Source organism: Myodes glareolus, chromosome 21 (genome assembly GCF_982192425.1).
Source record: "Myodes glareolus chromosome 21, mMyoGla1.1, whole genome shotgun sequence".
In the NCBI taxonomy this organism is placed as follows: Eukaryota; Metazoa; Chordata; class Mammalia; order Rodentia; family Cricetidae; genus Myodes; species Myodes glareolus.
The window spans coordinates 24,948,905-24,974,397 of NC_142046.1; the positions used below are offsets into that span (position 1 = coordinate 24,948,905).

General features: G+C 35.7%; 1 protein-coding gene across 2 annotated transcripts in view; it reads right to left on the reverse strand.

Moving 5' to 3' along the window:
• Lrp1b (LDL receptor related protein 1B) overlaps nt 1-25,493 on the reverse strand; it is a 1,858,137-nt gene that overhangs the window by 691,123 nt on the left and 1,141,521 nt on the right. For both annotated transcript variants that reach the window (XM_087899923.1, XM_087899922.1), the window contains exon 21: nt 8,770-8,952. In XM_087899923.1, coding sequence (XP_087756049.1) covers nt 8,770-8,952 — 183 coding nt within the window. The remainder of the gene's footprint in view (nt 1-8,769; nt 8,953-25,493) is intronic.

Here is a 25,493-nt window from a genome sequence, read left to right on the forward strand (position 1 = left end):
TCAAAGTATTTGAGTTTCAAAATGGATTATAGCAGCTACTTCTCTCAGGGCTGAGACTGAAATACCTGTGAGTAGAAGTTAAAGGGAGTAATTATGCATGCTGTCTTATGTCTTTAGGGGTTTCAGTCTGTCATCGTGGCAGCATTGAATTTAGCACCATGATGAAGAATACACAGTCTAGGATCTGTGGCAGAGACTACCCATCTCCTCTCAGAGGTGGACAAGAAAATGAGAATGAGGATGTTTCCACACTAACCAATAATTTTTTTCTCCTTCTTTATTCACCCAGCCTTTTCTTTACTCACCCAGCCTTTTCCCTTTCCAGCCTAAGGATGGTGCTCTTACCTTCTGCTTGAGTCATCTTCGGTTTCGCACTTAGTGGATCTTCTAGGGGAATGATTTCACACACACACACACACACACACACACACACACACACACACATCTAAAAGTGTGTTTTCTAGAAATGTGCAATACTAATCTCTTTAGACTATTTGATGCTAAAGTCTAATTAAAATTACACCCAAAGAATACTTTATGGAAATTTTCATATTTTTTTGAAACATGAGGTCAATTTATTTTCATGAGGTTGTCAAAGGGCATATGGGTCTTTGTAAATGTAATGTCTTAAGCCTATCAAAAGTATTATTCCTTTCTTTTTTACAAAAAGAAAATATATTTGATAATTTCACTCCTCAAATGCATAAATATTTATCTATATAATAAATTATTTGAGATAATAATGTGGATGAATTTTTAAAAAAGAACATTTAAACAATCATTCTCACACCCACATGTGTGCACTCCCAACACACACACATACATACACCTGCAGTGGCGTTATCAGGCATATGAATTGCCACCTAAATGATGCCAAATTGCATGCCAGCCCATTAAATTTTTCATTTCATTTTTCTTATTAATGGTGTCATGAAATGTATGTTTCCTGCTTCTGAAAAATTCATAGTGAAATTCTAGTGTCTAGTGTATGACCTTTTGAAATGGAACTTTGGGGAAGTGATAAAATAATGAGGCTGGATTTCCTATACATCAAGAAGCCCACTATTTACGAATTGGTAGTGTGGCCACAAAAAAGAACCAATCATCTTTAAATGAATGTTGTTTATGCTATCCAGTTTCTGGTAATTAATTATAGTATACTGAATTGATCAAGATATATTCATTTTTCACATTTCTTTTAGTAATCACTTTGCTTGCCATGGGTGTGTGTATATGTGTCTGAACATGTGTGTGTGTATGAATATGAGTATGCATGATTATTTGTGTATATATAGATGTGTGTGTTTTCACGTATCTGTGTGTTTGTGTGCATGTCTTTTTTATTCATTTTAGACCTATTATTTTCAATGTTATTTCCACTTTAAAAACACCAATATATTTATTTTACTTAATTTTAAATTTTCACTTGCTTTCTTTCTTTTGAAGGTTTAGCTTGAAGCTCAATTACTATCTTTTTGTTTAAATTTCATTTTACAGTCCAGCCACAGTTCTCCTGTGGAGGACCGCAACCACATTCTCCATTACAAGATGGCACTGGCATCCGGTTTCACCGCAAGGTGAACAAGATAATGCACATGTGCTTGGTAACTTCCCACTGCTGTCCCTGCCTACTCCCGAGGCATCATCTGGGATAATGGGCAGCGGACAAATCCAAGAGTGACACATCCGAAGCGAGGACTGTTTCCTATATAAGGGATGGGTTCCCACATTCTGGGTCTCCGCTTTGGAAGCTTATGCTCTCTCTCTCAAGACGCATTAAAGCTTTTCTGCAGAAGGATCCTAAGTGTCCCGCATCGTTCTTGCGGGCGAGACGGTAGCACGAAACATTCTCCCACGACTCCTGCTGTCGCATTTACCTCCTCCCTCACCCATCTTCCATTCATTCCTCCCAAGGGTAAGGGCTTCCATGAGAAACCTGAAACATTAAGCTGAGGTAGGACCAAGCCCCTTTCCACTGTATCCAGGCTGAGCACGACATCCCACCATAGGGAATGGGCTCCAGAAAGCTAGTTCATGCACCAGGGACAGATCCTGGTCCCACTCCCAGGGACCCTAGGTAGATCAAGCTATACAACTGTCTCCCACAAGCAGAGGGCCAAGTTTGGTCCCACACTGGGTCCTCAGCTGTCCGTCGAGAGTTCATGAGTTTCCATAAGCTTCATTTATTCATTAATAACATATTCTGTTTTGTGTGATTTATAGACACATTTACATTGATAAGAGCTTTCCTCATACCTTACAGTCATAGTTTGCAGACTTTTCAAGATGAGAGCCTTGTTCTTCTTTCCATGTGTTCATATCTATCTATCTTCATGTGTCACTGTCTCTACTTCACACAAGCCCCAATTTCCAGCATTCTCTATTCAGTAATGCATACTTGTTTTTTGTAGGATTTTATCTCCCAAACATTGCTATATTTTTATTATTGCAAATTATAAAACAAAGTCACATTCCTGAACTTCCAAGACTTTGTTTTTTCCATTTTTTTAAAATTCTTGACTTTAGTTACATCATTAATCTCAGCTGTGACTAGCAAGAGTTGTAAACAAATAAGTGTGTGTGTGCACATGCTTGTGTGTGTGTAAAACTACAGACATATGTAAATACCAGGTTTCATTTCAAAAGTATGCAGTTTCTGGCTTCAAGTCATGAGTCTTGTTTCAGTCACCAGGTTTGTAAGAGCTGAGAATATGTCCTCTTCTACTAGTTTGCATATGCAACCTGTTCAAGCATCCAACTTTACCTGGCTCAGTATCTAAGATATTCTTTCTTTCTGTTCAAATCTATCTATCTTCATGTGTCACTGCCTCTACTTCACACAAGCCCCAATTTCTAGCATTCTCTATTCAGTAACGCATGTTTGTTTTCTGTAGGATTTTATTTTTTTAATAATATTTTATTATATTTTTATTATTGCAAATTATAAAACAAAGTCACATTCCTAGAACTGCCAAAACTGTTTTTTTCCATTGTTAAAAACACTTATTGTTGGTATGTTTCATCTTTTAATAAGTCAATAAATATCCCCACTTCTCACTTCTTTGTGCTTTTTAATAGTAAGCAAGGGCTGCCTGTTGTGGTAATTAGAATGTCAATAGTCCCCATGAACTCATTGGGAATGACACTATTAGGAAGCTTGGCCTTGTTGGAGTAGGTGTGGTCTTCTTGGAGAAAGCAAATTATTGTGGGGGTGGGCTTTGAAGTCTTATGATTGCTCAAGCCACACTCAGTGAGACAGACCACTTCCTGCTGCCTGTGAGTTAAAGTGTAAGTACTCTCAGTTAACCTCCCCAGCATGTTGCCATGTGCCCCCTTGATAATAAAATGAAAATGAACCAAACTTCTGACTTGTATGCTATTTGATTAAATGTTTTCCTTTATAAGCATTGCTGTGTTCATAATGTCTCTTCACAGCAATAGAAACCCTAACTAAGACAACTCTCATTTCCTTTCCTCTTATGTGATAAAGAATGACAGTAATTCACTAAATGACTATACTGTAACTATCTAGTAGTTCCCCTACTGATGGGAAATCCATTGCTTCTATAATTTTACCTGGAAAACAAAGTAAAGCAAATAAACTGCACTCAATATCTTTGTGCGTGTATGCATCACTTGCAATTTTTTTAATTGTAAAGTCCTCAAAATGGGAAGGCAGAGTCAATTTCACATTTTTTTCTCACTTGGGGAACATTTTTCATCTACAGTCTTGATATCACTTTGTGATTTAAATCTTATTTTCTGTTTCCACTCTGAAGAATGGGTTTTCCACTTAAAGATTTGGATATTCCCTTCCCACCTAATTTGAAATTTAGAGAATTAGTGCTATTCATAGGTCCAGATTTGAGAGATCAGAGGTGACAGGACTCTGGTCTTTTGAGATGAGATTCTCTGAAATATTGATGATTGTATTATATCTTAGTTCAGTGTTTCATCTCACATTATTCTTAATAAGAATTAGAAGCTCTTAATGATTATATGTTTAAAATCTAATTTGTGAACATTTGTGTAGGAAAAAAAGACCATTATAATCAACACACATGAATTTATTACTGTAGAAACTTTTAAATGCCCAAAATAGCATTTGAGATAGCTTTAAAAATAAACATGAATCTTCAAGTTCATTGTGTTCTTATCATTTGTAAAACTAATAATTTAAGTAAATAAATAGAAAATTCAAAAGCCAATAATTGTATTCATACTTTAAATCAGTGTTTATATATATAATTTATTTTGGTGTCACTAATGTTCATGAAGGTCTATATAGAAAACATTAATGTGGAGTTGTGTATTATGATTTCCAAATATTAATACACTGTGTTTTGTTGCAGCTAAGAGACAGATTACATTTCAGACATTAAGTGGGTAAATTATCACCTCCCTCACTGACTTTTAAAGGGAGGCATCAGTCTTTTTCCCAGCCCTGCCTTTACACATTAAAACTTGATGCTCTTGGACAAATTGGCTATAAACATCTTTAATATAAACATATTAAAGATAAAATCCAAAACTCATAAAAGCACCACTAAGAATTCAGTTTTTTGATAATTTCCAACCACCTCTCTCATATTTGTGTTTTTAATTAAATTATATCCACAGGAAGCAGTTTATAAGAGGTTGTTGCAGACAGACCTCTACACTAGAGCATCAGGCACAGGGCAATGCACTGTTCAATTAAGTTTTCCTAGATGTCTTATATATTATTGATCGTTTTACATGTATTTTCTGTTCATGTATGTTAAAAACAATTTTTGCTGATTTTATAGCTAAAAAAGTCACACTGCTATTTAGCCCTTTTAAAATAACTTTGCAGTATCTGTGTGTGTGTGTGTGTGTGTGTGTGTGTGTGTGTGTGTAAGTCAAACAAGCATGAATATCATTCCTCAGTCTGAATCCACTTTTGAAAAAAGGCATTGTCTCTCAGTGACCTGTAACTCACTAAGTACATGAGACAGGGAGACTACAAGCACCTGCCCATCTCTATCTTCTCAGTCCTGGACTGCAAGTGTGTGTCAATACGCTCATATTTTTTTTCAATGGGTTCCCAGATTCTAACTCAGGTTTTCAGACTTACAAGGCAAGCACTGGACTGGATGATGCTCTTTGAAGATTATTAACATTTTTTTAAGTATACACATAAAAATTTTGTATATTTAGGGAATGTAGCATTCACTTTTAATATATATATTCAATTCATAATGTGTAGACTATGCTAAGTGACATATTCAGTACTAAAAACCTAATGATTATTTTGAGTTGGGGAAATTTAACATTCTATCAACGACTTGGAGTGCACAATCGGTTGTATTAGTTAATGGACTGTCCAATAGAATCCTAGAATTCCTCATATTTCTCTAAAGAAGACACAAAAATTAAGAGAAAATATCTTTTAAAGTACTCGATACACTTAGAAATCAAGGAAATACAAGTAAAAAGTACCTTGAGATTTGATCTTACTCCAATAATAGTGGTTAAAAGCAAGAAAACAATTGCCAAATATACTGACAAAGGCATGGGGAAACGAAGTATTCACTTATTTTTGGAGGAATTGTAAACTCATGCAACCTCTTCGGAAAACAGTATAGAATACTCAAAAAACTCAAAGCATGTCTACACATGACCCAGATAAAGGACTTCTGCCTTATGCCCAGAGGCCTCCATGGGGTATGCCACAGACATTTGTCTCAGTCATGTTTATGGCGACTCTACTCATAATATCTAGGAAATGAAAATAATCCACATTACCTTCGAAAGATTAATGGACAACAAACATTTGGTACATACACAATGAAATACTATTCAGCCATAAAAATTTGAAATCATGAGATTTTAAGGTAAATGGATAGAACTAGAAAGTGTTATATATCATGTTATTTAATGCAGATTCAGAAAGACAATCCCTACATATTCTATCTTACTATAACTCATTGCTCTGAAACTTTAGATGTATGTAACCAGGAGTGTCTGCAGAAACTTGGAAAGTAAAAAGAAACCATGGGGAAAAGGAATAACAGTTCCCCAATGCTGTGAATGAAGACATGAAAAACATGGAGGGGGTCTTTAACTGGGAAGGTGAGAGGGAAAGCAATATTCAGGGAGTTGGTGTGAGAAGAAATAAAAGAACACTAAAGATGTTTGAGAAAACCAGAATGAATAATATTAATTTATGCTTATATAAAATTACAAATAATATGTGTATGAGTAAGTATTATATATATATTATATAATTTAAATGAAAGTATGGAAATTAGGGTAATAATCTTAATGACAACAGACATAGACGTACTAACAAAAACTCCATCACCAAACATGAGAAACCTCCTTTAGAATTTTTGTCCAGAGAAGTATATAATAAACCTAAAACAAGATAGACTCTTGCTGTTGCCCTTTGTTAGAAACAAGAATTTAAATGTATGTCCTATTCGTTTTGACACTAGATATTTGAACACAGTAGTGAAGCAATCAAGCTTGATATTTCTCAAGGACTAGCACTTATAGTACAAGTAGGTGGTGTGTGCTGCCTTCAATAAAAACAATCAATAGTCCTACCTAGCTGAATCACCTACTACAGTGTGAACCTGCAATCTACAACAATGACCAGCAGGGCAAGACAGCCCCCCAAGTGCAATATTGGCACTATTTTTGGGGGGTATCCTATAACTTTCTAATTTGACTTAAGGCCCCCTGAACAGGAGAGAATTCCAGCCCAGTATTGTAGCCATGTTCCTCACTGTCTCTAGTGGGCTGTGGTACTTAGAGGAGTACACTACTGTCATTTTCCTACCTCAGTGTAATTTATAATTTCATTCTAAATACTTAAGCTTATGCCAGTAGATGAGCATAGCTCTATATCCTTACAAAAGAAAACCGATTTTGCAAAAATGGAGTCCCTCATAGCAATTCACAACCAGTCACACTGCAGAGAAAAACAGATAGTGGCGTCCCCAGACCTACCTAATGTATCTTTAATGCAGCCCCTATACATACAGCTCAGGGAATATTACGGAAGAATGAATAGAAAGTTTGTAAAGAGCAAGAGGATAAGGAAGTCTGCTGGGGATTGTCTTCTATGTATAACAGGGGACTGGACCTTTGAAATGTTAACAATATGGCTGACTGAACAAAGCCACTTGATACTCCAGTGTATATGGAAGAAACCTCACAACACCCCATCTATAGATAAAGTGCTACAGGCAATTAATGAGTGCTAAGAATGAGAAATACAATCTTACCTAGGGCCAAGGTCTTTCACTGATATGCCATAAAATTGAAATGGTTGAGGATGGGACCATAGGAGAGATTGGAAAGAGAGTGGAGATGATATAAATGCAGTACTCATATAAGAATTTATCCAAAATTTCAAAATAAAATGTGTGAAGAAATATTGTTTAGAAATTTACCAGCTGGTAGTCATATCACCTTCAATAGGAATGAACTATAGGAGGATCTATTTGTATACACTATGACAAAAACAAGTATTTCTTCTTATTTCATTGTTTCAGGTTAACAAAAAATGTGGTGTGTTTGGTTAAGAGACATACGGCTCTATGTCTTCAAATGGCCATCAGCCACAATCTCCCCACTCTGTTTGCCAAGAGCTTTCTTTCTTGGAATATAGAAAAGGGAGGAGCTGAGAGTCCATGGTTAAGCTACCCATGAGTAATTAATTGCAGTATAGAGGAAAATTCTAGAGTGACTTAGAATATAGTGTGACGCCCACAGGAAACCTATCAGAAACTCTTTCAATGGCTGGATTTCACATTTAAACAAAAGACAATGATGATGTGGGATTTCTCACTGTATGTTGAGAATACCATTGGTTAATAAAAGATTGCTTTGAAACTATGCCAAGGTAGAACTTAGTTAGGCAGGGAAAACTAAACTGAATGCTGGGAGGAGGAAGGCAGAGAGGAAAGAAGCCATGTAACTCTGCCGAAGACAGATGCCATAACTTTAGCCGGTAAGCTACAACCATGTGGTGATATACAAATTAATAGAAATGGGTTAAATTAATATGTAAGACTTAACCAATAAGAAGCTAGAGCTAATGGGCAGTGATTTAGATAATATGGTTTCTGTGTGATTATTTTGGGGCTGAGCAACCGGGAACCAACAAGCAGTCTCCTAACAACACAACGAATTAATTTTTAACATTATCTCATCATCATGCATAGAAAGAGAAATAAGTGAGTGGGATCTGAAGAGGATCTTTCAGTAAGTAGGAAAAACTAGAAGTGTCATAAGAGATACCTTTATGGAAAATAACAGTATAGCCAATGACACTAAAAGTAATCAGATTTAAATGGCAAACAGTTTGCAGGAGCCAAGCAATGGCAATGAAATCTAGGAAAGTATATGTAAATTAACGTGTGTCACCCACCTTTCTCAGTAGCATTTCGTTTTGGGAGGATTTTGTCTACAGCATTACTATGTAGGTAGCACATGCCCTTTTGACCGTGAGATTCCATTTCAGATTCTGAACCCAAATACACTGACGTTGGATTTACATTCTGCTCTTCAGGATCTATACATTTCAGCAAGGTAAACACTTTGATTTCCTCCATGAGTTCATAAAGAAAACATTGATAGGGTGATGTTGAATCTAGATTGCTTCTGATAGATATTTCACTACTGCTACACAGAGGATGCGAGCTAATCTACCAAAGACTAAAAATGCTTTTCAGAGAACGAGCTACAGATGGAGATCGAGCCCGAAGGTTCTGCTCCCAGGATGTTCATTGTACTCACCTGTGCTCCTGCAGGAAAACTTGGTTTTCTGGTCACACAATCGAATGGTACCATTGCAGCCTTTTTCGTCACTGCCGTCTTCACAGTCCTTTTCTCCATCACAGCGCCAGAGATCAGGGATGCAGTTTCCATCAGGGAGGCACTGAAATTCATTCCCAGTACAGCCAACAGGAGAATGGACTTCTTAATTTTAAATGAATAAGGGGAAAATGGGGAAAGATAGGAGAGAAATTGTGATTTTACTGTCATTTTTTTAATAATCTTTTCTCTCTGTGGGTAATATTATTATGCTAAAGAAATTATATGTTTTGATCGAACAGTTATAAAATGCCCAAGCATTTCAAATCCACTTTTAAAACAAAAATTAGGGGAAAATAATATTTACTGTCTCTTGCAGATTTCCTGAAGGTTTACATAAATGAGTAAAGACACTGTGTGGATGTGTTACTGTTGTCTTAATTAACGCCTTCAGGTACAGTCTTTGAAGTACTTTCTCCAAGTCATGTAAACAAAATCTCCTACTGATAAGATTTTTCTTGATTTTTGACATTTCTGGAGCGATTTTTTCAAATTACCAAGAAATAAATAACCGAAGAAACAATAAGCACTTTGTGACTAAGAAAACCTTTCGAAAATAACAACTGAGAATTTGAAAGCAAAGAAACACACAATAAGTAAAGTATCTTCAAGATACAATATTTCATTCCTACAATCAAAGCAAGAAATTTTATAGCTGAATTTAATGTACTATTACAGGCTCAAAATCTATTAATGAATAATAATGCATATAATACCCAGGTATACTACTCTCTGGCTTTTGATAAAATGAATGTACAATAAATTAATCATCACTAAGATTTAGGGGATATAAATATTAAGGCATAGATATATTTTATTCTGTAACAACTGAACAATGTAAGTATAATCAATTTTTTTAAAGTTTTAAAATAGCAAATGTTATGAGTATCATATTAATGATATGTTCTGCAATATTCTCCAGTACCGTTCTAAAATAAGTCTATTGATATATATTTGTGACTAAAGTTTTAATGTAATAAATTTATTTTATATGTTGTATCATGATTCTTAGCACAGAACATTTAATTTGACAATTACTCACCCACTTAATTTGTTGACTTGGTAGTTATTTAAAGTAAGGATTATAAATAATTGACTTCCTTGAGATCAAAATTCTGATGTCATTAAAGCAATTACCGATACCTAGTGATGTCCTTCTGTCCACCGGGAAGTGTTAGTGTGTGGACTACATGGTGTTTGTAAATAAATATTTTAACTACAATGTTTGCTGTTTCTTTTCCTGGTGGTATATAGGTATGTTTGTTATTTTAAGAATTTTTAACTACAATATTTCAAGTAAATTAATTGCCACTAGCGAAGGCTTGATATGACTTCAAAAGAATTGATGAAGGGGTAAATATTAACAATGCGGAGTCAAGAACCTCTTTGTTAGTTATTACAGTTTATGAAATTGGACTTATATGTAAAGCTTTATATTGCTACATATGATCCCCTGAACCTATATAAGTTACTCAGCATTTTTGACTCTCAACAAAAGCAGGGCTTTCCAGGTCTTTTAGCCTTTGTTTTATTCTTATCCATTGTGTCTCCCATGCTCATTTACAGAATCCCATTGCTCTCTACAGCACAATAACTATGGGAACTGGATAAAGCCCAGGGTGGAAATGAATCATTCATCTAATTCATTTTACTTTGTTAAAAACAAATATGTGAATAAATGACAGAATTCTTTATTAATTTTCCAAAAGGCACGTAGATAGTGTCAGAGATAGCATCTACAGCAGTGACTTCTCTGGCCTCTTCATCACAATATCATTTTGAACTTCTAGAAAAACTTTAATCATGAAGAAAATCGAAAATAAAATGAAATTGGCTTATACAGAAATATAGAATATGAAAATTCTTTTTCTTTTTATATTTAAGTTACTAAAGTTCAGTTTGTTTCTTTCTAATAAAATTTAACATTTATTTTACTCTTCTGTAACATCATGTTAAAATTTAGCTTTTAATGAAAAGTTCTATAAGCTCTATATTACCACAGATACTTTAGCCTTCCTAGGGCTACTCCATTAGCTGGTAGTCAGCGAGCAAAAAATGTGGAAAGAAAGAATAAGAAATTCTGAGTAGTGATGACCATGGCCTATGTGTCAGGAGAGAAGAAAGCATGTAGAAATATAATAAATTATTGCATAAACAGGAAAATATATCTATGAAGAAAGTAATCAATGTGAGAAGTTGAGGAGTAAAATGAATTCCAATAATGTCACTGAAATCAGGATGGAAAGTCATAGACCCATTATGCTGCAGCAAAACACAAGGACAAAGTCTTTGTATTAAATTGGAGAAGTTTTAAATATTGCCTTTCTTATCCAACCATTACAAATTTGGATATACTATTCCTTTGGTGTTCATTTAAGCCAACAAGAAGGAATTAAGAAAGCAAGACTTTAGTAGTCCTCATATCAATCCTGAAAAAAATATACTTTATAAAAATTCATCAGCTAAACCTACTCACATAGATTTGGATCTTATCATCTCAATCACTTCCAAATGAAGGGTGACCAACTGAAAATGTATTACAACTGTCCCTCTTTATTACCAAAAAAGGTTGACTTGATTATAAAACAAGGACTATATGAGTTTAGTTACAGAATGTGTCATAGGAGCCACATCTAAAATGATGGGGGAAATTTATGAAAACTTTAAGGGGAAAAAATTTGCTAAGCAGAAAGACTGTAACAGGAAAAATTTCAAAGCAAGAGTTAATTTGAAACACAAACAAAGAAATAGGAGTTAGTGAATAAAATAATATCTGAAGACTTAGGGACAGAATTTTCTGGGCATTTATTAATAACCATGGTAAAAATAAATTCAGTCATATCAGTACTGGAGATTTTGAAACACCGAGGTAATGATAACATAATTCGGTTCACATTGTCAATTTTCTCTGGCTAATGTTTGGAGAACTGGATAATCTGAAGCCTGAATCAGCATCCAGATAACACCAGTTGTTGGACTGTCCAGATCCAAATAGCAGACATGGCTTCTGCTTCTGGAAACATTTCACAGGGTAGTGGACACTCAGATAAATGTGCAGTTGCCAAGCCACATCATAAATACTCATGGCAGGAACCAGTGCTGTGAGGACAGATAAAACCAGCCTAGCCTTGGTGGTCTCACGTGAGCCTATCTTACGACAGAAACAAAACAGGCGTTCTGAATCCTATTTTATAATCCGTTGGAGGGGAAAGCAAGTGAACGGGAAGATGTTTTGGTCTTTCTCACTTTAGGTACCCAGGATTGAACACACTCTCACATGCCAAGAATCATTCTACCACTGACCTACATCAGTGGAGATCAAAGATTTGTTGATTTGTTTTAGCAAATTTAGTAGGTTTTTAAAAACTGTGTGGAGCATGGGAGCAGAAGTGACAAGAAAGAAACAGGCAGGCAGGGCCTAGAACTAACAAACCATTTGCATCATGCTAAATGTTAGATTTAAGCTGGAAGGAAAAGGAGGATAATAAAAATAATATTCATTTTTATTCATTCATAAGTCCCTTGATTGCATAGAGTTTCCGTATAGATAACTTCAGGAATATTTACATAATGGATAGAAAGAAACATCTATTACATGTTAAAGTCTCTCTCTCTCTCTCTCTCTCTCTCTCTCTCTCTCTCTCTCTCTCTCGTGTGTGTGTGTGTAGAATCAATATACAAACATTTACATATCTATATCCTCTTCTTGAACACTGGTTTATACTGAAGTCACTCGCCCTAGAAAACACAAATACACACAAACATTTGCTTTTTTCTTTCCTGCTCTGCTTTCTCTTCCTACATCATTAAAACAACCTGAAATGAGCCCATACCTATTATCAGCCATATAGGCATTTGTGAGTTTTTTCCCTTCGACAGAATTTTTTTTTTAAGTCTTAGAGTTTTATTCATCTTAACTCTCTTGCCAAACACAATCAGGTTCTGTTAAAAGTTGCTGATTTTCCTCTGTGTAGAGAGCTACATCCCTCAGAAAGAGCCTACAAGGGCTGCTCTAACATTAGTTCCAAATTGTGTGACTCCCCAGAGTCCTGGCTTCCTCAGCTCTAAGGCTTGGCACGGTTCATCTTTGTGCTATGGTTGTCTCAGTGGAGTGCTCTCGTTATGGCTGTGTGTTTATGTGCATGCTCATGCTGTTTTACTATTGTGCTTCCATGATGCTGATGCTGGTTATTATATTTTTAACTAATGGAATTTTACTGTATTGTTTTTTACCCTGAAGCTATTTAAACCAAACATACAATTTGGGAAATCTAATAAATAAATAAATATACAACCCTGGAGGAAATGTAGCAACTGATAGTAGAATTTGTCTCAATATTTAAATGAATCTGCTGTGACTAAATATTTGCAGTTGGAAGACTAGCAACTCTAGAAAAAACATAGAGAAACTGCAACTACACACACACACACACACACACACACACACACACAGACACACACACACACATTTGGTTTGGTAGGTGTGCTAAAGTTTTCCTTACTCTCAGAGGAAAGAGGAAAGGGAATATAGAGTCTGAAATATGGTGAATTATTTAAAATTTGGGTTCAATCTGGAGAATTATTTTTATTGCTTTTTTTAATGACTTTTACGCTTTAGCTTGATATCTGTTGCTCACTGCTTTGAAAATTATATAGCACGATGCTTCCCAACTATCGAGTTTCTTGCAGTTTATAAGTCACATATCATTCTGTCTGGTCCACCTTTCTTTCCAGAGTTTTGTTTAACCATTATTATTAAATATTCCTTTTTGGATGGGAGACATTTGTTTAAGACTTACTTTCCAGATATTTTTATCCATCACAACAAATATGTGACATCACCCTCCTAATCAATAAATGGAGAAAGCCTCAGCTGTTCATACCTCAGGGAGCTTAAATTTCCCCTAAGAATATTGGGATTGGGGGGGGGTTACAAACTTTATGACTCAAATCTCTCTCTCTCTCTCTCTCTCTCTCTCTGTCTCTCTCTGTCTCTCTCTCTCTCTCTCTCTCTCTCTCTCTCTCTTTCTCTCTCTCCTCTCTCTCTCTCCCTCCCTCCCTCCCTCCTTCCTTCATCTCTTTCTCCTCCCCGCCCTGATGCGCATTCACCTCTTCACCAGGACTTGGTGGGTGATGGAAGGCCAAGGTCTAGTGGATTTGCCTGTTCGTCATCTTACTGTATTCCCTGTACATCCCTTCTCTCCTCTTCATCTTCACACACTCCCAAAACACAGGTTTGATATTTTGTTTAAAAGTAAAATAAGTACTTTCTTTTTATTGTTTTATTGCATTATACATTTTCTCCACTTCTTTCCCTTCCTCTCCTCTTCCCTTCTGCCCTCTCTCATGACACACCATACTTCCAATTTACTCAGATCTTGTCTTTTTCTTCTTCCTATTTAAATCCATGTATGTCTCTCTTAGAGTCCTTTTTGCTGTCTAGGTTCTCTCGGATTGTGAATTGTTGGCTGTTTTTTGTTTGTTTGTTTGTTTTATGTCTAAAAGTCACTTATGAGTGAGTATATATGATATTTGTCTTTCTGGTCTGGGTTACCTCACTCAAAATAGGTTTTTTTTCTAGATTCATTTCTTTGCCTGCAAATTTCAAACTATCATTATTTTTTACTTCTGAGTAGTATTCCATTGTGTAAATGTACCACATTTTCTTTATCCATTCTTCAGTTGAGGGGCATCTAGGTTGTTTTCAGGTTCTGGCTATTGCAAATAATTCTGCTATAAATATAGCTGAGTACATGTCCTTGTGGTATGAATGAGTTTAGTTTGGGTATATATCCCAAAGTGGTACTGTTCAATCTTGAGGTAGGTTGTTTCCTAATTTTCTGAGAAATTCCAATCCACACACCTTCGAACACCTGATTTCTGATAAAGAAGCTAAAAATATAAAATGGAAAAAGAAAGCATATTTAATAAATGGTGCTGACATGACTGGATATCAATATGTAGATGAAAATAAATCCATATCTATCACCATGCACAAAACTCAAGTCCAAATGGATCAAAGACGTCAACATAAAACCAGCTACACTAAACCTCATAGAAGAGAAAGTGAGAAGTAAACTTGAACACATTGATACAGAAGAACATTTCCTAAATATAGCCTCAGTAGCACAGACAATAAGAGAAACCATTAATAAATGGGACCTCTTGAAACTGAGAAGCAAAGGACACAGTCAAGAAGACAATAGGGCAACCTACAGAGTGGAAAAAGATCTTCACCAACCCCACAACGAACAGAGGACTGATTTCCAAAACATATAAAGAACTCATGAAACTTAATATCAAAAGAATAAATAATCTAGTAGAAAATTGGGTACAAAGCTAAACAGAGGATTCTCAACAGATAAATCTCAAATGATGGAAAGACACCTAAGGAAATGAACAACATCTTTAGCCATCAGGAAAATGCAAATCAAAACAACTCTGAGATTTCATCTTATGCTTGTCCGAATGGCCAAGATCAAAAACACTGAAGCCAGCTTATGCTGCAGAGGATGAGGCTTAAGGAAGACACTCCTCCATTGCTGGTGGGAGTGCAAACTGATACAACCAGTTTGGAAAACAAGTACCTTCTGAACATTCAAATGCAGTCTGGAACAGAGATGTACTTATGCACACTAATATAAGGTTTGAAATGCTTTTCAAGACCATGAAATACTAAGGGGCAATAAAAATGATTCCAAATTTTGATATATTTGTTGTTTGGATCAGTTAAAAGGGCTGAATAGGAAAATATTTAAAGGATTGTGAAGATGCCCAAATACAAACACATTGCTTTTATGTTAACACTTAGACATAAACACACATAAAAGCATGAGACAGAACTTTCAATCCACTCTAAAAATAACCTATTCCCCTATATCATTAAATAAATATTAAAATTAAAACTAGAGGAAATATTAGGCTGCTTCATATAAAATTCATATTTTAAAAACACTATTTCAAATATTTCATATAAAATCAGAATAAAGTCAAGGCAATTAGCTAATGAAAAAACAAACCATTACTGAAGCGCACGTTAATCTGGAGAATTTACATATAAAAAGCATAAAATTAAAAGTCTCTATGATGAAATCCCATGAAGCAGTGATCATCTACGTGAAGATAGTTGTAGTGTTTAAGTGTATGACTCTGAACACTAGAGTAATTCCTTAGGAGGATTTTGGTTGATTTAATATTGAAAATAAAATGAAATCCAGCTAAATTTTCATATAAATAAGGAAACAAATGCTGTTTGCTCTCACTGTCTCTGAAGGAGTTTAAAAGCTATTTTAGCGGCCATGTTCCCACTGTTAATTGCTTTACTCCCACAACATCATGGACACTACTTAATCATTAAGAGGTGAAGTAATTGTTTTGTAGATTGCCTTTTTTTTCCTCTATCCACTTTTAGTTTGCTTTTTTCTCAGCAATACATAGTCTTTCTCTCTTAATAGCTGTAAGTCAGTCTGACACTGGAGAAGCTCAACTTGACTAAGCCAAAAGGTGAGAAACAGAAGCATAGCTTGACTGTGAAAAGTAGAGAGCTCTTGTGGTTACTGGTTCTACTTCTGCTGAAAGGGCGAGGCACAAGATGAAGCCTAGTCTCCTATTTCCTGTTTATTCTGTATGCTATCAAATGTATTACTCTGTCATCAAGATGCATAATTATTCTCTTATTGCAAAGACTATATTGCCTTGGACCAATACAGATCCATCTATTAACAATTTTCTGCAGAATAGTGATGGGAATGATAGACTTCCTCAATAGTGGACAGTGTTCTCCTCACATATAATACATTTATACAATTTATTTCAGTTTTTCCAGTAGAAAACCACCTTTTCTAGCCTCATCTACTGTGGATATCCCAGATCTTCCCCTCCTCCTCCCATCCCCTCCTCCCCACACTCCTTTATTCTAGGTCCCGACTACTACCAGCCACTTCTGCCAGGGATTCAGATAGGCTGCCTGCAAATCTCCACATCTCTTTCTGCTCCCTCAGTCCCGAATTCCCCAGTCTTACGCCAGCTCTGTACAGCATCTTCTGTGGTCTCTTTTTCCTCTCTGCTCTCATCCCCGATTAATCACAAAGACCTTCTCTTCCAACCTTTCCCCAACTCACCCCAGTATCCCAATCTCCGACAGTAGCTGAAGGCATTCCTTACACAAAAAAAATGAACAAACCAACAAACAAAAACAACAACCCCATGCAGCTGAGCAGGCCAAGGAAACAGGCAAGCTAACTAAAGACTTTCACCACTCCCTCCTTCTTACACTATAGTAGACACTTCACTAAATGTGACTTTATTTCTCTGTCTGATCCCATTTCAAGGAGACAGAAATAACCTGATCACAGTCAAACATTCTGCTTGCCTTCCTCCTTTGAACTCCTAGCCTATTCCCATTCCTAACTTCCAGCTCTCGGTACCCAGAAACACACTTTATCAGGAACCCCTAGTGGAAACAACTATCTATTCCAAAAAATTTTTTCTATGAGGCAACAGTACCATCATACCTGAACATACAGAGAGGAAACAGAAACCAAGGAAGAAAACACTCTCACAACAAAAACAAATCCAGAAATCAACACCTAAACCTTCATCCATATCCCAGATTCATAAACAACCACATAAAAGCACAATAATTGTCAAGGCAATATGTCTCTATATAGTTCAGGCAGTCATTCTAACAAGGCAGACCCCAATAATCTAACATAGTTGAAGTACAAAAGAAAAAGAACTTAAAAACATATGTATGATAATGACAGATGTCCTTAAAGAGGAAATTAAATAAATCCCTTAAGGAAATAAAAGAAAACACAAAGAAGGAAGGAAATTAATAAAATTGTTCAAAAATTAAAAGTAAAAAGAGAATCAATAGAAAATCCAAACTGAGAGAATTCTAGAAATGAAAATTTAGAAATTCAAACAGAAACCACAGAGGTATGCTTCATTAGCAAAGTACAAGACATGGAGAATCTCAGGTGTTAAAGATACAATAAAAATGGATACATTGGTCAAATAAAATGTTAAATCTAAAAGAACTCCTTACACAAAATATCCAGAAAATCTGGAATACTATGAGTATGAGAAGACCAAATCTAGGAACAATGGGACTAGAAAAAAGGAGAAGAATGCCAGATCAAAGACCAAGAAAACATTTTCAACAAACAATAGAAGAAAATTATCCTAACCTGAAAAAAGGGATGCCTATAAAGGTATAAGGAGCTTATAGAACGCCAAATAGATTGGCCTAGAAGAGAAATTTCCCTCAGCACGAAATAATCAAAATATTAAACATACAGTATGAAGAAAAATGTTAAAAACAGAAAAGGAAAATACATCAAGTATCATATAAAGGCAGACCTTCAAGATAATACCTGCCTTCTCAATGGAGACTCTAAAAACCGAAAGGGTCTGGACAATTACACTGTAAACTCTAAGAGAACACAGATACCACTACTATAACTACCTAGCAAAACCTTCAATTACCATAAATAAAGAAAGCAAGATATTCTATGATAAAGTAAACTTTAACCAGTAGCTATCTGCAAATTCATGCCTACAGAAGGTGCTAGAGGGAAAATTTCAACTTAAGGAGGTTACCTTACATGTTACCAATGAATACAGGGACTGACTAATCTCACACTAGCAAAATAAAATAAAAAGAAGCAAACATAAATGCACACATCATCATCATCATCATCAACACCATCACCAGGCCAACAACAGAAAAAGCAATTAACAGGAACAAATATTATTGGACATTGATATCTCTCAATATCAAAAGTCTCAATTTCCCATTAACAAGACACAGGCTAACAGAATGAATGTAATAACAGGATTCATCCATCTGTTGCATCCAAGAAAAACAAAAGTGATATTTTTCTTAGTAATTGAATAAAAATCTTTTGATCTTTCTTTGCCATTGATGTAAAAGTGTTTGCAGTATTAAAGTTCAAATGAATTTAAAGATATAATTTATCTTGGAAAACTATGTTTTCTCATAGATAAAATCCATTAGTAATTAACATTGTTTTGATATTTCAGTATTAATAGTTTCCAAAGAAAACAAATCTGTGAGAGAATAAAATTAATCCATGCAGTTTATATTTCATTGAAAGCAGATGTATCTTTATCAACATTTAGCAAAGCTTAAATTTACATTGAATTTTATTTTGTGAGGGAGCAATTTATACTTTCATTAAGACAAATAACAACATTACTATGATTTTTTGTCAATATTTGATTTGTAAATTCCTTCATGTTTAAAGTCACAGTTCTTTCTCAGTCAAACGTCTGAAAATTACTGGCAGTGATTCTGTTGTTCTCTCCCATGCATATTGGTAGATTTATTTAGAACAAAACTCTCAGGAGAACTGTTGGAGGAGGAATCAACAGGACCAGGTCTGTCTCTAATGATAGTTGTATAGGCAGACCTCCCTCTCACCCAGGCTACACAGGAGGCCTGAAGGTTTGGCAATAAAACTTGGGTGCTATGTTTTGGTGCAAATATGGCAACCTTAGTTAGTTCTTCTGAATATACTCTGGAAGGAGAGAACTTGCCTCCCCACAATTATGCTCTGACAATCATACATGTGCCATGCCCCTCTGTCTCTCTCTTTTCTAAATAAATTAGTATTTTTCTTTTTTTTGCAAATTGAATTTGTGTAACTTGAAACATTAAGATAGAATCTCTAAATCACAAGAATAGCAAGAAAGAGGAATAAAGGAATGTACACAAAAGGAAAAAAGGAAACAAAATTTAGGATTTCTTCACGAAACAATACAAAAGGTTAGTAATGGAGAAACTGAGGGGGAGCTTGCTGTTATAGATATTAATACAAGAAGAAAAGGAAAAACCTTATCAGCTTTAAAATAGCAGAGAAATATGCAAATAAGTGACCACATGGCCAGATTCTAGGTTCATCTCCTAAATTAGCAGAATAAGTGAAAAAGATGCCCCCTTGCTGCCCTGCTTGTGTGCTCTGAGGAGAACGTACCCTACAGATGGCTATGAGGTGAAGCTCGTGCAGGCATATTTTTAGTATGCATTTTTAACCATTAACGCAACAAACTTTTCTGTCATTTTAGTAAACTTTAGAGATAATTGGAAACTACCCTTTGAAGGTTTCATGAAAGAAAAATGACAGGGTGGCTTATTGGAACTATTAAAGTAAATTTTGGTATTTTGTTTCCTACATGGATAATACTGAATTCTATTGCTTATTTGACTATTTCACTGGGATGTCTATGGTGTGGGTGGGAAATCCAAAGTTTTGTTCGTTCACCACTGCTTGTTTTCCCCATTACTAAACAAGTAACCTGAAGTTTTAGTTACTATCAGGTTTAGATAACTGTTCTGAGTACCCAAAGCCTCCCTGGGTAGAATGTTGGTTTTGCTTTGGTTGGTTAGTGGTATTATCAATGTTTCATTTCAGTCTAACTCTGTTGAAAATATCTCCCTGGTTCAAAGGCATCAGCCTCAGTATTTCTTACACAGAAAACCAGTTCTTTTCACACTCAGAGGGATAGGGTTTGTTTAGATGAATACATGTCCTTATCCATGAGACAAAATAATTCAGCTCAATGGTCTGTGGTCTTCTCCCAGCTTCCTAATTTTTTTATGTCTATAAAAAAGACCTCTTCTGATGAGAAAACATTTTTTGGGAGAGACATTAAAATTGTCTGTGTAGGAATGTCCATAGCTGTTCCAGTTGAAAGGCTCCAGAATCAATTTAATAAGATGGATTGTGAGGGATAAAGGAGATTAAAATTTAAAGGAAGGTCATATCTACTTATTGCTACTTTTTAGTATAAAGGTCAGAGTCTGTAGGGCACACATTGAGAATTTCATTAGATTGGCCTGTAGAAAAAAGAAAGGTGTTTTCATCTCTCATCTTTTCATAGAACCAAGTATATCACTCCAAGTAGGAGAGTAATTGCTTGTGAATAATATATATCTTAAGTCATATAAAGTTGGAATAAACAGAATATACTCAAATCACGATTTGAACAGCTGGATGTAGCAGAAACACATGATCTTTAGGAAGAGCTGAAGCTGCGGACTTCTATACAAGTATCTTGATCTTGTGAATCATGGGTATTGTATATCATAAACAAGTCAGAAATGCAAAGTACCTGGTGATAACTCAGTCACCAACACATTTTCTTAATTTTCTATCACCATTTTATCAACAATTACCTTTCCTCAATGTTATTTGTGACTTAGACAGCAGGTGCAAAAATGATTTTAAATGTACTAACAACCATATAGAAGTGCAAGAACAACAGTTAAGAGAAATATCCTGTGCTCTTATTTTTATTGAACCCTGGGCTCAGATTGCCAATAATTACTAGATAAGTGAAAATGACAGTTTACTGAAATAGATGAGCAGAACCGGATAAATACATTGAAGCTTGTATATCATTATGTATATCCCAGGATCTTGTACATCATTCATCTACATCCCAGCATGTCACTACCCATAGAGACAGAATAAGGATGATATGAGTTCTGACAAGGAAAAGAAATTCTGTGTTCCAGAAAAAAATAAGATTTATATTCAGCAATTATTTGCTATGCATTAAATAGAACCCATGGCCACAAAGGTAGACAGATAAGATGAGATTTTTCTGAATTCTTTTTACAATTTGGATATAAGATGAAAGACTTCAAATGAGGTGAAAGAATTATTAAGGAAATGGACCAAAGGAAAGAACAACATATGCTTTCAAAGCAGGAAGAATGAAGGTTAGATCAGAATAAAAAAAAAAAAAGCCATGTGGGCAGAGGAATGTGAACATGTGTGAGCACATGTATTAACAAATTAAACGATTGTCTAATGGATTAGATCAAGCATTACTGATAATAAATCAACACTGAAGATCCATTCACACATAATTTTCAGTTTGCATTTGAACTGTGTTTGCTGTATAAATAAGAGATCACATGTCACAGCATCAATCAAAAATCAATCAACTTGTTCACTTAGTGCAGCAGGTAAGAAGTATCTCTAACTGTCACACAGAAGGCATTAGAAACAATGGTAAAGAATCACAATCGTCTAGACGTCCCTTTAAATTGTAGAACGCAAATATTTGAAAAATAGTGGATTGCTTTGAAGAAAAACTTCAAAGTTTAGGTGAAATCTAAACTTGGAAGAAAAATATGTCACCTCCTCTATTATAAGCATGATAAATTATTGGATATTAACTTTAAAAAGATTTTCAGAGGAGACTAACAGAGAAATGACCATGTAAGGGTATTAGCAGTGTTTTATATCAGGAGTGGAATAAAGGTAAAACTTTGAAAAAGGCATGAGTAGACTGTTACATAATTTAAATAAAAGCTCTCAAAGTGAAATCATAATCATGTTATGCATTCGTATTTATGCATATCAAGATTATTCAGAGTCTTTCTACTATATTACATGTAGAGTTCTACACTTATAAGAAATGACTGATCTCACTTTGACAGTATATGTTTAATGTATGTATACTGTATGTGTATTGTAGGAGCTTGAATGAGAATAACCCTCTTAGGGGCACATATATTTGAACACCCCATGCCCTGTTGATGAAACTGCTTGGGAAGGATTACGAAGTGTGACCTTTATGGAGGAAGTATGTCATTGGGGCTGGGCTTTAAGATTTTACAAACCCACACCATTCCCATTTCTCTTCCTCTCTCCCTCTTTCCCTCTCTCCCTCTCCCCCCCTTTCTCTCTCTCTCTCTCATTCTCTCTCTCTCTCCCTCCCTCCCTCTCCCTCTCTTTAATTTACCACTCGTAGTTTCTGTTCCAGTGCTATGTCTGTCTGCCTGTTATCTGCCTGCTGCTTGCCATGATGGTCATGGATTCATTCTCTGAAACTGCAAGTCCCCAATAAACTCATTCTTCTATAAGTCACCTTGGTCATGGTGTTCTGTCAGAAAGTAAGTAAAACACATGATCTTATTGTATGAACCTTTCAGTACCTAAATAAATAGCCATGCTCGGTTTCTAAAAGCACATCCCCCATACTAAGTTCTATGAGTATAATCAGCTCTTTTTTAAAAAAAATAACAAAACAAAAACTGTTCACCTAGGACAACTGAAATCAACAAAAATACAGAGGTCATGGTTAAGACAGGAGAAATAGGACAGAGCAAAACACAAAGTTCAGTTGAACTGATGAGAGACAGAAGCCAAATCAAATGATGGAACCCTTGTGAATGATTTTCTATTAACAAAATTGACTCTCTCTCTCTCTCTCTCTCTCTCTCTCTCTCTCTCTCTCCCTCTCTCATTCCCTCTCTCCTTTTCTCTGTTTCCTTCTCTGTCTTACCTACTCTATCTTGACTCTCTCTTTCGTGTGTGTGTGTGTGTGTGTGTGCGTATAACAACAATGCTTTAAGTGGTCACTGTGTTCTTTGACTATAGAAAGTTATAAAATGAGCAACCCAAGCAAAATAAAATTAAGAGACAAAGAGTGAGATGCTCATTAACGCCGAAGAGAACTATTTCTATCAAAGTTGCTTATCACATTGTGATGAAAAACCCACCGTGGCCATAGAAATACTTCCTTTCTAAATGTGATATCACAGACAACACAAACTGAGTAAGAATTTTATGAAATGGAGATTCTATATGAACTATTCTAATTGTGAACTATTTTATTACCTCGAAAAACCTAAATCAAGAGGGACTTCACCATATGCTCTGTCTTCCAGGAAGTGTAGAGCAAAGTGCTAAGCAATTATTTGGGGGGATTTAATGAGCTTTGACAGCTAGTCTTTAAACTCAAGCCAGAAACTCCTGCTCTTTCTTCCACAGCAGGGTTTGAAACTGAATTATGTGACTAATTACATCAAATCTCTACCTTGTCACTAGCCACACAAGTCTTATGTGTGATAATAACTTTCATACTGTATGTCAATATCATTTCATAACTTCCTTACCAGAATGTGTAATCAAAATAATAGAGCATGGAAAGTAAGGGACTCTCTTGTCCTGAAGCCATCCTAAATGTCACCTTTACTCAATTACTGGGTCCAGTCCTCACCATCCAGCATGGTTGGTTAGAGAAATCTTGTATAGTTTGTAAGTCAAAACAAAACCTGAGTTAATTCTCTCATGTTTCTTGAAACATGTCTGTGAATCATACAGACTTTAAGAATCATTGCCTTACTGTTCTACATTGTAAGATGGTCACATTGACAGTCTGGTCTTTCTAGCAATATGTGGAGAAACTGAGTTGTTGTGAGGAAAAAAAAAAGTCTATTAACATTGAAATGTCCCAGTCAGGCAGTGGGGCATCAAGATTTTAATCCCAGCACTAAGGACACAGGGGCAGATAGAGACAGAAAGATTTTTGTGAGTTCAAGGCCAACCTGGTCTACAGACTGAATTATAGGTCAGTTAGGTTGGTTACACAAAGAAACCCTGTCTCAACAAAACAAAACAAAATTAAAACGTGTAGGAAGCCACCTGGAGGCACAGGTGGTCCTGCAGTTTGGAGGTATACAAGCCCATACCTGGCTTAGCCACGTGGGGCTGAGCACCCTTGCCTGCACCCTTGCTTGCACATGCTCATACCAGCAGAATGGCATTAACCAATCAGGACAGCGTTCAAGCCTCTCCACCGTTTAAAAGCAGCTGCCTCTGGGCTCTACTTGCTCTCTCTAAGCTTTCTCTTGTCCCTGCTCTATCTTCCCTTCCCCCAATTTTCCTCAACCGAATGCTCCGAATAAAGACGTGACCAGGGAAGGAATTCTCGTTTTTAGTGGCGTTCATTCCTGCTGGTCAGGAAGCGCGTCGCAAAAACGTCTTTGCTCATATGATAATTCAACTGGAAACACTCTAGAGTCTATAAGAGGCTATGGTTATTTGTGAGGCTGACATATCTTTTCAAACTTTATAAAGTGCAATTGTCTCTTTAACTATCAACAAATATGCATATAAAAGAGGGATGCAATCTTGTTTCTAGGTGACAATAAATTAACTTCGGGGCAATCTATCTTTCATAACATATTATGGGGCATTGCCAGCATGCCACAGATGCATACCCTATGAGAAGCCTGAAGAGACATCTGTGAGGAGGGCAAATGAGCGAAACTGCAGGGCATTAATGAGCTGTCAATTACCCTCTAGATGGATGCTGTAATACTTAATTTAAAAAAGGAAAAATATCTCCAAGTAATTATTTTCTATGCACAGTTAGTAATAAGAATTTTCATTTTTCATATTCTCCGGAAACAAATACAAGGGGAGAAAGAAGAAGAAGAGAATGACAGAAGAGAGGCATGGGAAAGAAAGGGAGAGAGGACATGAGGTTATCACATAATGGAGAACCAGAGACAGATCATATCTAATATTAGCTCTATCAATAATTCAACATTCCCCTGATTCAAAGACAATTCAATTCTAATGTCCACATGAAAAATTTTCTTAGTAGTTTTCTGCTTCCTTTCTAGTTTCTATTTTGTTCACCCCCTCCCCCAAAAAGAAAACCATTATAAATCATGTCGAGCCCAACACTGTAAGTACTTCTTTTACCTTGCCTTAGAGCTCAAGGACATTGAACAGCCATTTTGGATCATTCCTATGATTCTAATAATGCAGACCAAATAAAATGAAACAATTTGTAAATCTGAAGAAAAGCCAGGG